At 41.4% G+C, this 13,766-nt stretch overlaps 1 protein-coding gene across 4 annotated transcripts; it reads right to left on the reverse strand.

Annotated features, from left to right (window-relative positions):
- Positions 1-7,972: 7,972 nt before the first annotated feature.
- Positions 7,973-13,306, reverse strand: LOC114152890 (nuclear apoptosis-inducing factor 1). 4 transcript variants are annotated; one of them, XM_028031017.1, is made up of 5 exons: positions 13,186-13,306; positions 11,084-11,279; positions 10,563-10,976; positions 9,131-9,184; positions 7,973-9,013 (listed from the first exon to the last, which is right to left on the reverse strand). In XM_028031017.1, the coding sequence occupies exons 2-5, from the start codon at positions 11,217-11,219 to the stop codon at positions 8,556-8,558; spliced, it is 1,062 nt and encodes a 353-aa protein (XP_027886818.1). In that variant the 5' UTR covers positions 11,220-11,279; positions 13,186-13,306; the 3' UTR covers positions 7,973-8,555. The 4 variants fall into 4 exon arrangements, with proteins under 4 accessions (XP_027886818.1, XP_027886819.1, XP_027886820.1 ...); XM_028031018.1 differs by having other exon boundaries at positions 11,084-11,282; positions 13,186-13,290; XM_028031019.1 differs by having other exon boundaries at positions 13,096-13,285.
- Positions 13,307-13,766: the final 460 nt, after the last annotated feature.

Below are 13,766 nucleotides of genomic sequence, written 5' to 3' on the forward strand. Positions count from 1 at the left end.
TGTGATTTGTTTACAGGTATCTATCAGAGCAGACAGTGGAATGAAGTCGGTATGAATGAGTGAAGGGATTAACTCTCTTTTTTTCTATTACGCAGACACCTGTCAGACTTGACTTGCTTATTCACAAATGGGAAAGGAAGAATCTTCTTGAAGAGTGATGCAGAAAATCTAATCAATGCATTTATTCTGAACTTTGTTGTTCTCCATTGTCAGGATGTCTAAAGATTTCAGTACAACTTCAGCAGAGAGGGTCCCTGATGGGATCTGAGTGAAAAGATCTGTCCAGGTTTAACTTTTCCTTCATTGTTAAACTCAGATCAGAATTTAATGAACACTTTGCTCTCAGACAGCAGGTTTCCAGCGGTGCCTGGTACAAGAATGGGAGGCAGGTCTTTGAGTTAACAGACTCCTCTCTTGTGAAACCGGACCCGTGGTTTTCTCTGTGAGGCAGACACCCTGTCTACTTCAAAAGCTAAGATAACATAATAAGATAGTATAATTATCCCACCATGAAAAAAATAGCAAAATCCACCACAAAAAGCTCTAAATGAATAAGATGAGCAAATACAAACGTCTGACTTCTACTGTAAATATTGATCATATATAACACGCATGTCTTTATTCACAGTAAGTTGCTCAGAGGAGAAAGGTCATCGATGTAGCTACGCTGCGATAGGCTCACCCTGCTGAGGACAAACTGACCACTTTCTACTCACTTTATTCTACTGCTGCTCTCCAATTTGCATTATTTGCTGTCATTTCACCTGTTAACTTTATGTTTTCTCTCCATTGAAGCTACATCTGGTCTGGTCTTCTGTTTGACTGCGACGCCTGCCTGGTATCCACAACTAAACACTGTTTTTCTGCCGCTTTTTGTTTTCTTACTTTTCATTAGCATAGTGATATTTCATTCCAATATCAACCCTTCTGGGTGTTTTTTTTTTGAGTGTGTATCTGCCCTGTTTTCTCCAGATAATTCTGCTGGAGGTTTCTTCCTGCTAACAGGGAATTTTTCCTCTCCACTGTTGCCACACGCCTGCTCAGTATGAAGGATTGCTGTAAAGTCAACGGCACAATGCAGGTTGTTGTCCGCTATTGCTAGTTGGTTTTTTTTTACTCAGTTTTTGACTCAGTGCAACATACTGGGTTTCCTGAAAACTTTTTGAACTCAATTAAATAATAAACTGATATTCATGGATTGTTTGATAAGATCAGCTGGAATGTATTTGTGACTGGATTGAAATGACTTGAGATTTGTTGTGAATTGGTGCCATATGCAGTGTCATTCTGACACTTGTAACACTTGTAGCTCTGGACCAAGGCAGAGCTACAAGTGTTACTCTGCACCACCAAATATGCACCACCTGGGTGGTGCATATTTCCACAAGTCATAATTCTTCATCCCGATATGTATCACACTCACCATGAGCAGCGCATAAAAACACTAACTTTAAACGTGTGCTGCTCATGGTGAGCCGGTCTACAGTGTATCTTCTGCACGGCCGTGGCTTTGTGCGAGGGGAGCAGATGGACACTGCTGCTGTTGTCTGCGTTACTTGCCGGAGTGTGACACGCGTGTGCCACGGGGCATGGGAACCTAAGAGGAGCCATGTCATCCCCCCACTCTCCGGACCTCCCATCACTTTGAATGGCCGGCATCTGCCTCCTCCACAGCCGCACAGCAGCTTGGAGATCCTTCTCCCCAAGGACCCCGGGGCAGAATGAGAGGGGTATCTCCTGCAGATCTGACCCCCGCGGGCCCCGACAGAAGTCGGGCTGTTGTGACCGCTTCTGCAGGCTGGGCCGGCCGTCTGACTGTGGGACAAAAGGAGGAGAGGAGTGGGTGTCTGGTGCGGGTGGTGGGTGCGGATGTAAAGACTCAAATAATTTATGCAGGCAATTTGGTTGATTGGTTTATCTCATTAAGATTCTGGATGCTTCCACTGACACAGAGGAAATGTTTGGTTTAGGTCAAAGTGGTGTGGGTGAGAAGGCCAGCATCTAAATTATTCTCAAACAATACCAGCGTGGGCACTGGAACTTTTACCTCTTTTCTGCCTTTAGCACATAAATAAATCTGTTCTAAACCCTTTTAGACCAGTAACATGTATTTCTTTTCCTTCCAGGTTGTCTTAATTACACAATCACCTGAATATTTTTTTTTATTCTTCCTATAAAAGCTAACAGTAAAAACAGCACAAACAAGACTGCGGTTGCGTTTTCACTACAAATGTGAGCAAATTTTTGTCGATATTCAACAAAAAAAAAAAATACATTTTGCAATCGCAGCATTTCCATTAAATAAAAAAATGAAATTAAAATCACACGTCAATAAGTTTGTTCACGCAACAGGTCATTAAAAATCACGGCGACGACGTATATGAATATTCATAATTCAGCCAGTTTACCGACAAGCCTCTTACGCTTGGTAGCGGCTACTTATGCAGCATTCCGGGGAAATCGTCGTAACCGATTTTCCAGAAGAGCTGCAGTTTCCAAGCATCTGTGCTTCCACCTCACAGAGAAGCCCACCATCCTCTCTGCTCCTTCAGACTAGCCAGCATCAATTAGCAAACACCTGGTGGACCTGCGCATCTGCTGAGCTTATTATACAAACTATTATATTATTATAATACAAACTACTTATTAATCAAACTACTTCTCAGCCCAAAGCTTTAAAGGGTCAGTAGAAGAACAATGTTGTTCTTCTTCCTGAAGTTCTAGAAAGAGCAGGAGGTTCTTAAAGAAACAGAGGCCCAATTTCAAGGTGCTAAATTATGCCTTGAAATTGTGTGTGTGTTAAATCCTATTTGATATATACTGCATTTTTATAACAACTGAAGAACACACAATTACTTGATTGTGCTATAAAATGGCACTATGTGTCCAGAAAATACATACTACTGCCCCTTTAAGGACAAATAATCGTCTTTACAACAGTATATAAGAAGCTTTATTACAAGGATAAAATAATCGACCAGGCTTCAAGACCCTGTGCTTTGTGTGAAGTATGGTTACACTCACAAACTGCACATTTTTGAGTCTCCAGATGGTTTTGTTTGTCTCATGACTCACAGAGCAGCACAAGTGAACATCATCCTACTGTGAAGCATGTTCTTTTAGCAACCACAATAAAGCCCTGGACAATAGCCATGTTGTTTCTTACTTCCTGTCTCTTTAAGAGAACATATATGCTGGTTTCTTGGTAGTTTTCTGTGAGGTCCAAAATGATTAACATTTTAGCAAATACGTTTCTTTTCCATTGTTTTGATCCTAAAACAATGAGGTAAGTAAATCTGAACTCACTGCCTGGACAGCAGACACATATTTACTCTGCTGCTGCTGGGGCACTAAAGGAACCGTAACAATAATTTAATCCCTTCCAAGTTGATTGCCTCGCTTTAGGTCCACCTTTCCGGGCTCTATCCTCCTGCAGCCCCAGTGGCAGATGGGATATGAAAGAGGGAGCTGGAGGAACGAGGGAATGGGAACAGGTGGGGGTGAAAACTGAAGAAATGAAAGGCCACAGGGGTCAGGAGGTCAGTAGGAAAGGGGACGAAACGGCCATGAGGACTTGTTGAGGAAAAGATCGATGGATCAATTTTTCCCCCTTTCATTGTGTGTCTAAAGCCTTCCACTTTTCACCATATGCGCTTTAGTCCTAAAGGAACGTAATAAAATGTGAGCAAGATGGGGAAGAAACAGTATCTCCGCTGAGCCATCTAACTTTATCTGGGTGGGACTAAAGAGAGTCTTTAATATTTTTTCTGTCAGCAACAGATTGTGTGTTATGATAACATAAAACAGGCCACAGAACTTCAGCATATAAAGGCATTTCAGTGTGAGCGGTTCGGGTTTTATTTTCAAAGCACAGTTCATTTTAATCTGAACAGAGTATGAGAGGTTGAATGAAGTGAAATACAGTTTTACAGGCAGTCCCAGAGAGGAAGGCCCTTTCAGAAAGGCTTTAGGCTCAGGTTTAAGGGCTGTGGAAAGAATTGAAGGTAAAAGACCTGCTCACAATGTGAATACAGCTGCTGTTTCAGGGCCCCTGTTCACACCCCCCACTGCCCAGACACTATAATGCAGCCTCCTGCCTCCGAGCCTCAGAGGAAACCCCAGCAGATTGTTGAACTTCTGCTAGAGACCCCCACTCCCTCCCCTGCTGCGGCACGCCGACCCAACCCTGACAGCTGTTTAACTAACAGAGGCAGAAGGGGCTGCAGATGGACAAAGCAATTCGATTTAACTGTGACTCTTTCTTTCCTGTGTGTGTGAGTTTGTTTGTAATACCTTGTGGGGACCATTTTCCTGGCATGTACTACGTTGTGGGGACCCGCTGCTCCTTGTGGGGACCAAAGCCTGGTCCTCACAGGTGAAACGTTGTTTTTGGGTCAGGGGTTAGATTTAGGACTGAGGTGTGAATTGAGTTTTGGTTAGGGTTAGGTATGTAATGGATAGGGTTGGGTTTAGGCTGTAGAAATGAATGGAAGTCAATGGAAAGTCCCCACAAAGATAGCCATGCAAACATGTGTCTGGGTATGTGTGTGTGTGTGTGTGTGTGTGTGTGTGTGTGTGTGTGTGTGTGTGTGTGTGTGTGTGTGTGTGTGTGTGTGTGTGTGTGTGTGTGTGTGGGGGGGTGGGTGTGTGTGTGTGTGTGTTTTCACTTTGTTTTCTGGTTTCTGCTCTGTTTTGATCACTCCAACCAAAGGTGGAGCATTTCCTATCAGTTTTACAAGCAGAAAGATTCAAAGTGTCCAAAAAAACTAAACTAAAATAAAATAATCAACTACAAACTGAACTGTAATACAACGATTTATTTTGCTGAGTTTTACATCTTTGCAGAGAGTGTGAACCCAGGATTTGTTTTTCATGTTTTCTGTTATTTATTCAGACATTATTATGCGTCTCATCCTCTGAGAGAAGAATATGAGTGCAGCTCAAGATAAGCTTCTTTGTTGAGCTGCTCAGTAAACAAAGACACACTCAGCTTGCTTCTGCTGCATGTTATCGCTCAACGTTTCAGCAAAAAGCTTGGAGATGTTGTCGCTTATGGCGTTACCATGGAAACCAGCATTCTGGTTTACATGGTAAAGCCATGGAAACCATGGCGTGGTTGACCAAATGATTGACCAAAAAGTCCATCATTTGAATTTCTCTCTTAAAATGCAACCCACTTCCTCCATTATTATTATTATTATTATTATTATTATTATTATTATTATAGTTACAGTTCTGATTACAAATGCTCTCAGTGAGTGCCAGCTGCCAGCTCTTACTCTCTAACTCTCTTAACACGAGAGTAAGAGCTGATTTACTTGTTTGTTTGTTTATTTAATTCATTTACAGTTTAAAATGATCATGTTGACATGAACAAAAGTTTTGAATGAAATGGAGCAGCTGGAAGAAAAAATAAATCTTGTATGGTCTTTTCTAAAAAGTCAATTCACCATACCATAAGCAACCAATCAGCAATCAACCATCCATATAGGCAATGTATATTGTAGGAGCCATATATACATTTTTGGAACCTAATACAAAATGTTATTTGTGTTTGTGTATTTCCTCTGTTATTTGAAAAAGATAAGCGTCTTAATTGTATTGTGTTTGAGCTTATGACATGGTGCCTTTTGATTGGTTAGTGACTAATTAGTGTATCCAAGACGAAAGTACTCGCTCTTTGCAGAAGTCTGGCACCTGGAGAGTAACACAGTCTTTTGACCGTCACTTTCTATTTGTTTTGAATCTGTTTGTTATTTTTATGTCCTTTTAAGTTAAGTAAAGACTTAAAGATGACCGTCGGATTCAAGACCTCTTTTTTCTAGAAGAAACGTGTCGCGTATGAAAGAGCTTTAAGGGGCTAGACTAGTGAGAGCTTGCCGCACTTACATCAAGTCAAAAGACTGTGTTACTCTCCAGGTGCCAGACTTCTGGAGAGCGACAGTATGAGGACAAACAAGAACTGTCTCAGCAGGATAAGCAGTTCATGCATGCTGTATCTACATCAGCGCAATTCATCAATGGTCATTATTGCATCAAGTTGCCTTTGAAAAATGACAATGTGATATTGCCACGCAATCGTGGTATTGCTGAACAAAGGCTTAACTCTTTGAAGAAGAAGCTGAGTAGAAATTCAGACTTTTGTCAAGACTACAAAGCTTTCATGGACAACATATTGAAAAAAGGTTATGCTGTAAGAGTCCCTGAAGAACAGCTGAGTCGCAGTGATGGTCGAGTATGGTTCATTCCACACCATGGAGTGTACCATCCAAAAAAGAAAAAACTGCGAGTTGTGTTTGACTGTACCGCTTCTTACCAGGGAGTTTCATTGAACGATCAATTACTGCAAGGACCTGATCTCATGAACACTCTTATTGGAGTTTTACTCAGATTTAGACAGGAGCCCGTCGCCATGATGGCAGATATTGAATCTATGTTCTATCAAGTCAGAGTTCCAGACGAAGATGCAGACTTGCTGCGTTTTCTTTGGTGGCCAGATGGTGACGAAACTAAAGAAGCGGCAGAATACAGAATGTGCGTGCACCTGTTTGGAGCCACGTCATCACCCAGTTGTGCTTCATATGCACTGAGAAGAACTGCTCATGGAATTCACAACAAATCTCATGGTATTCATATGAACCCCTCTGATATTTTAAGACCGGATGTGTTTTAATTGGATACGACTCTACTTTGGTCTTGGTGCCTCTTGGAATATCTATTAACTTTACCCTTTAGGACCAATCGTTCTGGGTTTACACTAAATGAAACGGCAACAAAAGGAGAAGCTTGGAGAAGCTTGCTCAAGGCAAATGTGAACAAAGTTGCCCCTGACCAATCAGGAGCCTCCTATGAATGCTGAAATTTTAACTTAAACAATTGATAGATATATTTGATTATTCACAATGATAACACAATCAAACCTGATTTGAAGGTTAAATATAAGATTTAAAAGAATTGGCAAGCTTACTTAGCGTCATTGTTTGATTATTGTGTTACCATAGTTACAATATGATGGCCAGCGCTACTCACACGGTCAGAATAGGTTTCCCTAAAAAAGTTATTTTATTATTCAAAAAATTGTGTTGCAGGCTTAAAATTAGAGCAGTAAAAGTAGAACAGAACTCATATTGTCTGCAGTGTGAATACATAGTAGTCTTCTACTTTAAATCATTACATATCACATCTTTGTATGTAGTCTTGCGGTCTTTAACATCAGTGTTGAGCTGACTCGTCAGTCGTGCTTAATCATAACACATTCCAGAAGCTCAACATGACCGAGTCTGACAGCACAAGTTAAAACAGGATCGTTATTCCTCCGTGAATCTTTCCAACTTCAGCATATCTGGTGAAAGAGAAGTTAAATCTGCTACAAGCAACAGATTTATGGCCTGACTTATCAAACTACATGAGGACTTTTAGTGTAAATAAAGTTGTGTGTGTTAAACAGAAGCTGTGCTTCGGGTTTCATCTCAGCAAAGCTGAGCTGCAGCTCCCCCTACTGGCATATATGTGACATTATAAATCTGTCTGAAGGTATGCGCGTGATTTACACGTCTCCAAATCTATTGAGTACTTCTTCTTGCTCATCCTTACTCTGTATTTCATGTTGCATTTTGATAGAAACGGTTGTGAAAGTTCTGTGTTGTGGACGGTTTTACCTGAGTGCAGCAACAGAAAGAGATAAAACAGGATTAGGTGGCGATAAATCCAAACTTGAGCTGCAGCTTCCCCGCTCCTTGTCATGAAGCAGCATGTCTCGGAAGCCCAGCTGTGTGGTTTGGGTTCTAGGGATGAAACTCTCCGCAGGCAAAATGTCTGCGAAAAGAGAGTTTACAGCAAACTCTCTCAACGTGTTGAGAGCTTTCTTGTTAGCTTTGACCAGAAAATAACGCCAGTTCTGTGAATGTTTTAGATGTCCCTGTGTGTCAACACACCTGAAACGAACAAGAAGAAGAAAAAAAACAAGCGCTGGTTCAGTTTTCTACATGTTGGGTTTATTTCATATTCAAAAGAACTCATCGGAACCTTTCAATTCAAGTGTTTGTGTAATATAAAAAACAGACAGCCACAAACTCTTAACATATAGTTCTTTTCAATGCATCTAATACCAGCTTATTCGGCTCCAAGACATAAGGACCATATGATGGTCAGGTGCAGACGGCCACTCAACCATTACAGTACATGTGGTAATCTCTAGACACCGAGGCAAAGGAAGGTTACAGCAAAACAGCACACAAAATGACGAGAAGATTTTTCTTAAAAGAAATCAAGCTTTTCTCTTTTTTTTACCATTATCATGTTAAAGTAGAAGTTTCAAAAGAGGGGCTTAATTTAGAAAAACGAGGCAGGAGGAATCCCACCTTCAGTAGCAAATTAAAAATAAAAATAAAAACAAAACAAAACAAAAACTCTATGGTCTTATTTCTGTTTGTACCAATAAAGTTTCAAAATAAAGTACAGTAAGCAGACCTGCCAACCAACAGAACTTCATGTTCCTGCACCTGAGGGCCAAGCACAAAGTCAGTGTCGCAGCTCGCCATCCTCTCCGGGTCGTGTTATAAAGCCGGCCGTCCATTCAGTTTGTCATGCATGAGGGCGATGGCTCCGCCCGTGAAGTCTCTGAGCACCTGCACCGTCTCCCGCTGCAGCTGGAGCGACTCGCGCACAAACTCCTGCTGCGTCTCCGCCAGCTGCTGCACCGACTCGGCCAGCAGCTCCAGGGAGCGCGACACCGTCTCCAGCAGCATGTTGGTGGCGTGCTGCTCCTGCAGGCTCAGGGCGGCGTTCTGCAGCAGGCTGTCCCTGGAGTTGTGCGCCGGCGCAGGGAGCGTGACCGCTGGCGACGGAGCCGGAGCCGGGGCCAGGGCCGGAGTGCCGGCAGACATCGGCGGCTGGGCGTGTTTATGAACGCCGTTGTTCACTTGGTGCACTTCGGCGGATTTTCCTGGCTGATTGGAGGGAAGCGCGTCTTCTCTCTGGTCGTCATCCGAATCTCCGAATGGGATTTCGGTATCTTGATTGCAAAGGAAACAAAAAAATGAGAGACGTTAGTCCTTTCATTAGCGGGAGATTATGAAAACATATTTGAATGTTGTCTAAATATTTAAGAGAAGAGAGAAATCCTAATCACCTTCTGTTGGGGGGATCTCATACTGCATATCATAAGCTGGCTGTGATGAGTCCCCTAGAAGGTTTAAAGCAGCTGTCATGCATTTTAAAACAAGCAGCTGAAAATCCAATAACAAGTCCCATCTTCACAAAGAAGTAAAGTCATGGATAACAGTTATAGCAGTCACTGTTGAAGGTTTTGTGCTGACAGCTTGCCTTAAAGGGGCAGTATTATGCGTTCTCCAGACACATACTGCCACTTTATAGCACAATCAAGTAACTCTGCTAACTTCAGCTATTATAAAAATGCTACATCTCATACATGGCTTTAAAGAAATGTTACTTCTCAATTTAATGCCTTGAAATTGGGCCTCTGTCTCTTTAAAAACTCCTGCTCTTTCTGAATCTCCGGCTTCAGGGAGTCATCGCAGCATCGCTCCTCTACCTTCACCAAGAAGCAGCTCATATAGTGAACTCAGCAGATGCCCAGCTTATTTGAGAATCCACAATAAACTATGGCTGAAACGATTAATCGTATTAACTGTATTGAAATAATCAACTAATTTGGTAATCAGATAAAAAAAAACAAAGCCATTTGCTGAAAGAACACACCCACAGTAGTAAGTAAGAAAAAACTGTACAAATGTACACATTTTGTATTTAAAATAAAAAAAAGAGAAGCCTTTCTGTAAATATATTCTACCCAGAACTCAAGTGGCAGTTTTAGCTTCAGTCGATTAAAATTGTGCAAATAGAAAACAATCTATTCCTACTCTTTTTGCAATCCAATTATTAATCAGTTAATAGGAAAAATAATCAACAGATCAGCCCTAGACTGTGAAGCAATTATGTGTTGTTGCATTTTTGGCAGTAAAATATTACTTTTTTTATTTAAAAAACAAATAAAATTACTTGTCTAATTGAATGTTTTCATATATTTGTAAAGTTGTATAAAAAAAGTGGTTAAATGAAAAGTCTGCAAAATGTGCCAATTTTTATCCGATTAGTCACTAGAATAATGAATTACTAAAATAATCACTAGATAATGACATGGAGAACAAGAAAACAGTAAACTGATCAGATTCCAAGTATCAAAATAACAAATATCGGTCACCATTAAACATAATAGAGAGATTTACAGAGACTAGAATCAAATACGCATAAATTAATCATATTTTAATTGTTGACTGCTCTCGTAACTTTTATGTGTTGATAAAAGTCTCAACTTTTTTCAAATGCTTTAATCGTTCCTCAGATATATCATAGAAACGTTTTAAAAGTTTCCTGAAAATCTCAAATCACAAAGTGTTTGTGGGTCTGCCAAACCCTTCAGCCGTGACTTGAACACTTTCTGATGAAGGTGACGTGAAAAAGTTTGGACTTTTCTTTTGTTTTGTTTTTTTTTCCTGCATAAATGTAATCTTGTCCAGCTGAACTCCTCAGGTCGTTCATACCGTAGGAAGTTGGTGGCGGCATGGACGACATGTCCCCCCCGCCGTTAGGAGAACTCTGCATTCCCATCATGTCCTCCTCTTCCATCTCCTCCTCTTCCTCGGGAACGTCGTCGTCGTCCCCCAGCGGACCGCACTCTCCAGTGCTCTGGTCGTCTTCGTCCATCTCCAGTATTTGAAGGACTATCTTTTCCGTCTGAGTGAGGTCTCGGGAGAGACGCGAGTTGAGTCCCCGGTTGGGCACGGTCCCCGACCTCATGGCCGCCACTTTGCGTTTGGTGTCGCACTTCAGGTCGGACCATTTTTTGATGACCTCTATGACCTCCCGTTGGCACTCCCCAATATCGTTGACGCGTGCCGTAATCTCCGCCCAGGTGCGCTTCTTTGAGTCGGTCGGTATTCCTCGGTTGAATTTGCCTTTGAAAAAGAGAAAAAAAATGACAGATTCGCGTTAGCTTCGAAGCTGTTTCAGAACCTGAAAACACGCCCTCTTCACAAAATGGAGAACGTAAATACACACGTACCTACAACAACCGAACGGTTCTTCCTCACTTCATCCAGCAGGACGTGGACTTCACTGAAAGAAAAACGAGCTTTTCTCTTCTTGAAGCGGACAGCGCTGTCGTGGTTGTAGTACACCGGAGAAGACATCCTGTCCATCCAGTCCTAATAACTCCAGCTGCTGCTTGGCCTCTGTAAGGCTTCCCCAGCGGCTACAGTCTGCTGGACAGCCAACGAGAAGAAAATGCCAGAGAAGTGCATCCACTTTGTGATTTATATAAAATTAGAAACCATTAATGTGACATATTCTGAACAATTCACACTTAAAAAGAAACTATCAAATCTGTCTCTGGGTTTGGATGCATATGCTTCAACTCATTGTGACGATGAAACACTTCGATGCCCCTTGATCTTCAGCTTTCTAAGATACAGCTGAAAGTTTCTTACAAAAACTGACATCAACTTTGAACTGTTCATAATTTCAATCCCTGTTTCATCTGAACAGATTCCAGAGCCTTTGCCTGCAAAGAGTTGTTTTTGTGCCACAGTTGCTCTGCAAGCATATGTCCAGACATGTGGTTACATACAGTGTGGGAAATCCCCGTACCTAAAAGCATCACTGTCCTGTTATGAAAGACTGTGGTAACAGAAGTATGGAAAAGGAATAGGGCCAATAAAAGAAAATCAATTCTGACCTTAATCACCCACCAGAAAGCTATTTCTCCTCCTGCACAACTCAAATCTCTGTCACTGGTTGCTCCAAAGTGTCAATCTTTATCAGAATTAATATTATGAGGTTAAAGTCAGAATTCTTTTCTTTTTTTTTATTGACGCTTATTGTCTTCCATACAAATCCATTTCTAATGTTGCGTTCCAGTTGCATTTCAAAGTCAGAAAAATCGATTGTAACATCCTCTGAAGTTGGAAGACTTCCCACTGGGAAAGTGGGAGCAACTCCAACTACAGTAAGCCACAGTTACGACTCGTCAGTCCAGCTTCGCGTTTCAATATGGCCGCTCCCCGAATCCACAGTAGTAAGCTGTGATGGAAACATCTTTAGTTCAAGAAACACTTGTAAGAGTGCGTATAAAGTCAATGCTACGTGTAGCTCCTACAACTCTACAGTTGACAACTACAAGTTGTGCTTGTTTATGGAATGTCAACTTTTAAAATGATGCTCGTAAGAGTTATTGCGAACAATGTATGGGCGTCGCCATGTCGAAATCCCGACTTTTTAACCGGGACGTCGTTACTGCGGGTGCGAGGTCAAACCAGCTCCGAGTTCTGACTTCCGAGGTAACCGGAACGCAGCATTAAAGGGGAAAGTTCTCCTTTGTATGCTTGTTGTAAACGACGCTCTTTAGTGTGAAAGGGTCAGTTTGTAGTCTTCGGATTCACTATAATGGTGGTAACTCAAAGGCGAACTAGCTAAAAAGATGCTTCAACATGGCTTACACACCATAGTCGGGTTATAGAACATTCCCCCCCATAAGACAGACACGTTTTTTCTCTTACAGGCTGCATGTTAAATTAAATGTCGTGTATATAGAGACCATCATTTTTTTGTAAAATAGCATAGAAACGGCTTGGTAACTGGATTGAAGGAGCAGAAACGGTTGGCTGGTTTTCAGGGCAGCTTTATGGAGCAACCATTCTGCAGAGCTGATTGATTTTTACCACAGAGCTGCAGTGATATATGGATGCACGGCAACCAGCCGAGGATTGCTTAAATGCTCAGTGAAAAAGCAAGCGGCTAACTAAATAAGCTTACATGCATTAATGGACAGTACAAATAAACCACGGGGGTGTTGAACATTGTCGTTAGCTCAGAACAATAGACGGTGTGTTTAAACGTGCGACATCCATCCAGACCTCGGGTTGGTTTAAAAAAAAACGTCTTTATTTTTCGTGATTAGAAGCGCTGAGGCTTATTGAGCTTCTTTCAAAACAACAATAAATACCTAGCAGGCGTTCATTTTCTGTTGCACAACAACCCACGAAGCTAGCTCCCTGCACTGTAGGCTAGCTACCTTACCTGACAGCTAATCATGTAGTTTCCGCATGCAACCACAGTTTACACGTCGTATTCTTGTCGCAAGCATAACTGACTGAGCGATGGACTTACCTTCAAGATAAAGAAGGTACAATTTATTAAGAAACGTGAGGAAAAAAACTTCCTTTTCTACTGGATAGGAAGTCAAGCTAGTCTGCATGACACTAACGTTGTATAAATTACTTCCGGTTAACATCAGCGGCTTCCAAAGTAAAGCTTTATGAAATTCTAACATAAACCCGACAATGTTATAGCATTTACTGTGAATTTGATGATATATACAGCCCCCTGTTTTTTTATTGTTCCTAATTATGCTTTTTGTCCAGTAAAATCTATTTTATCCACTGCTTTGGAGTGTTATATTTTGAAGGAGCGCTCAGAATTCAACTAAGCTTCCTCTTGGCTATGAATAATCTGGGGGATTTTCATTCAAAATCAGTAGTATATTTGAAGTTTGTCAATGATGATAATTAAACTAAAGTACAGAAAATAAAAGGGAAAAAATACCTAGATGAGCTATTGGAGACTTTTGATTCGCCAATAGCTCAGCCCCAACAAAAAAGCTGCAACATGCAAACAATAAAAAGCATTTCAAACCTCACTGAACTGAAGGGGATGGGAATATTCTTAGGACGCTATTGCTAAAATACAGA

Source organism: Xiphophorus couchianus, chromosome 11, assembly GCF_001444195.1.
Source record: "Xiphophorus couchianus chromosome 11, X_couchianus-1.0, whole genome shotgun sequence".
NCBI lineage: Eukaryota > Metazoa > Chordata > Actinopteri > Cyprinodontiformes > Poeciliidae > Xiphophorus > Xiphophorus couchianus.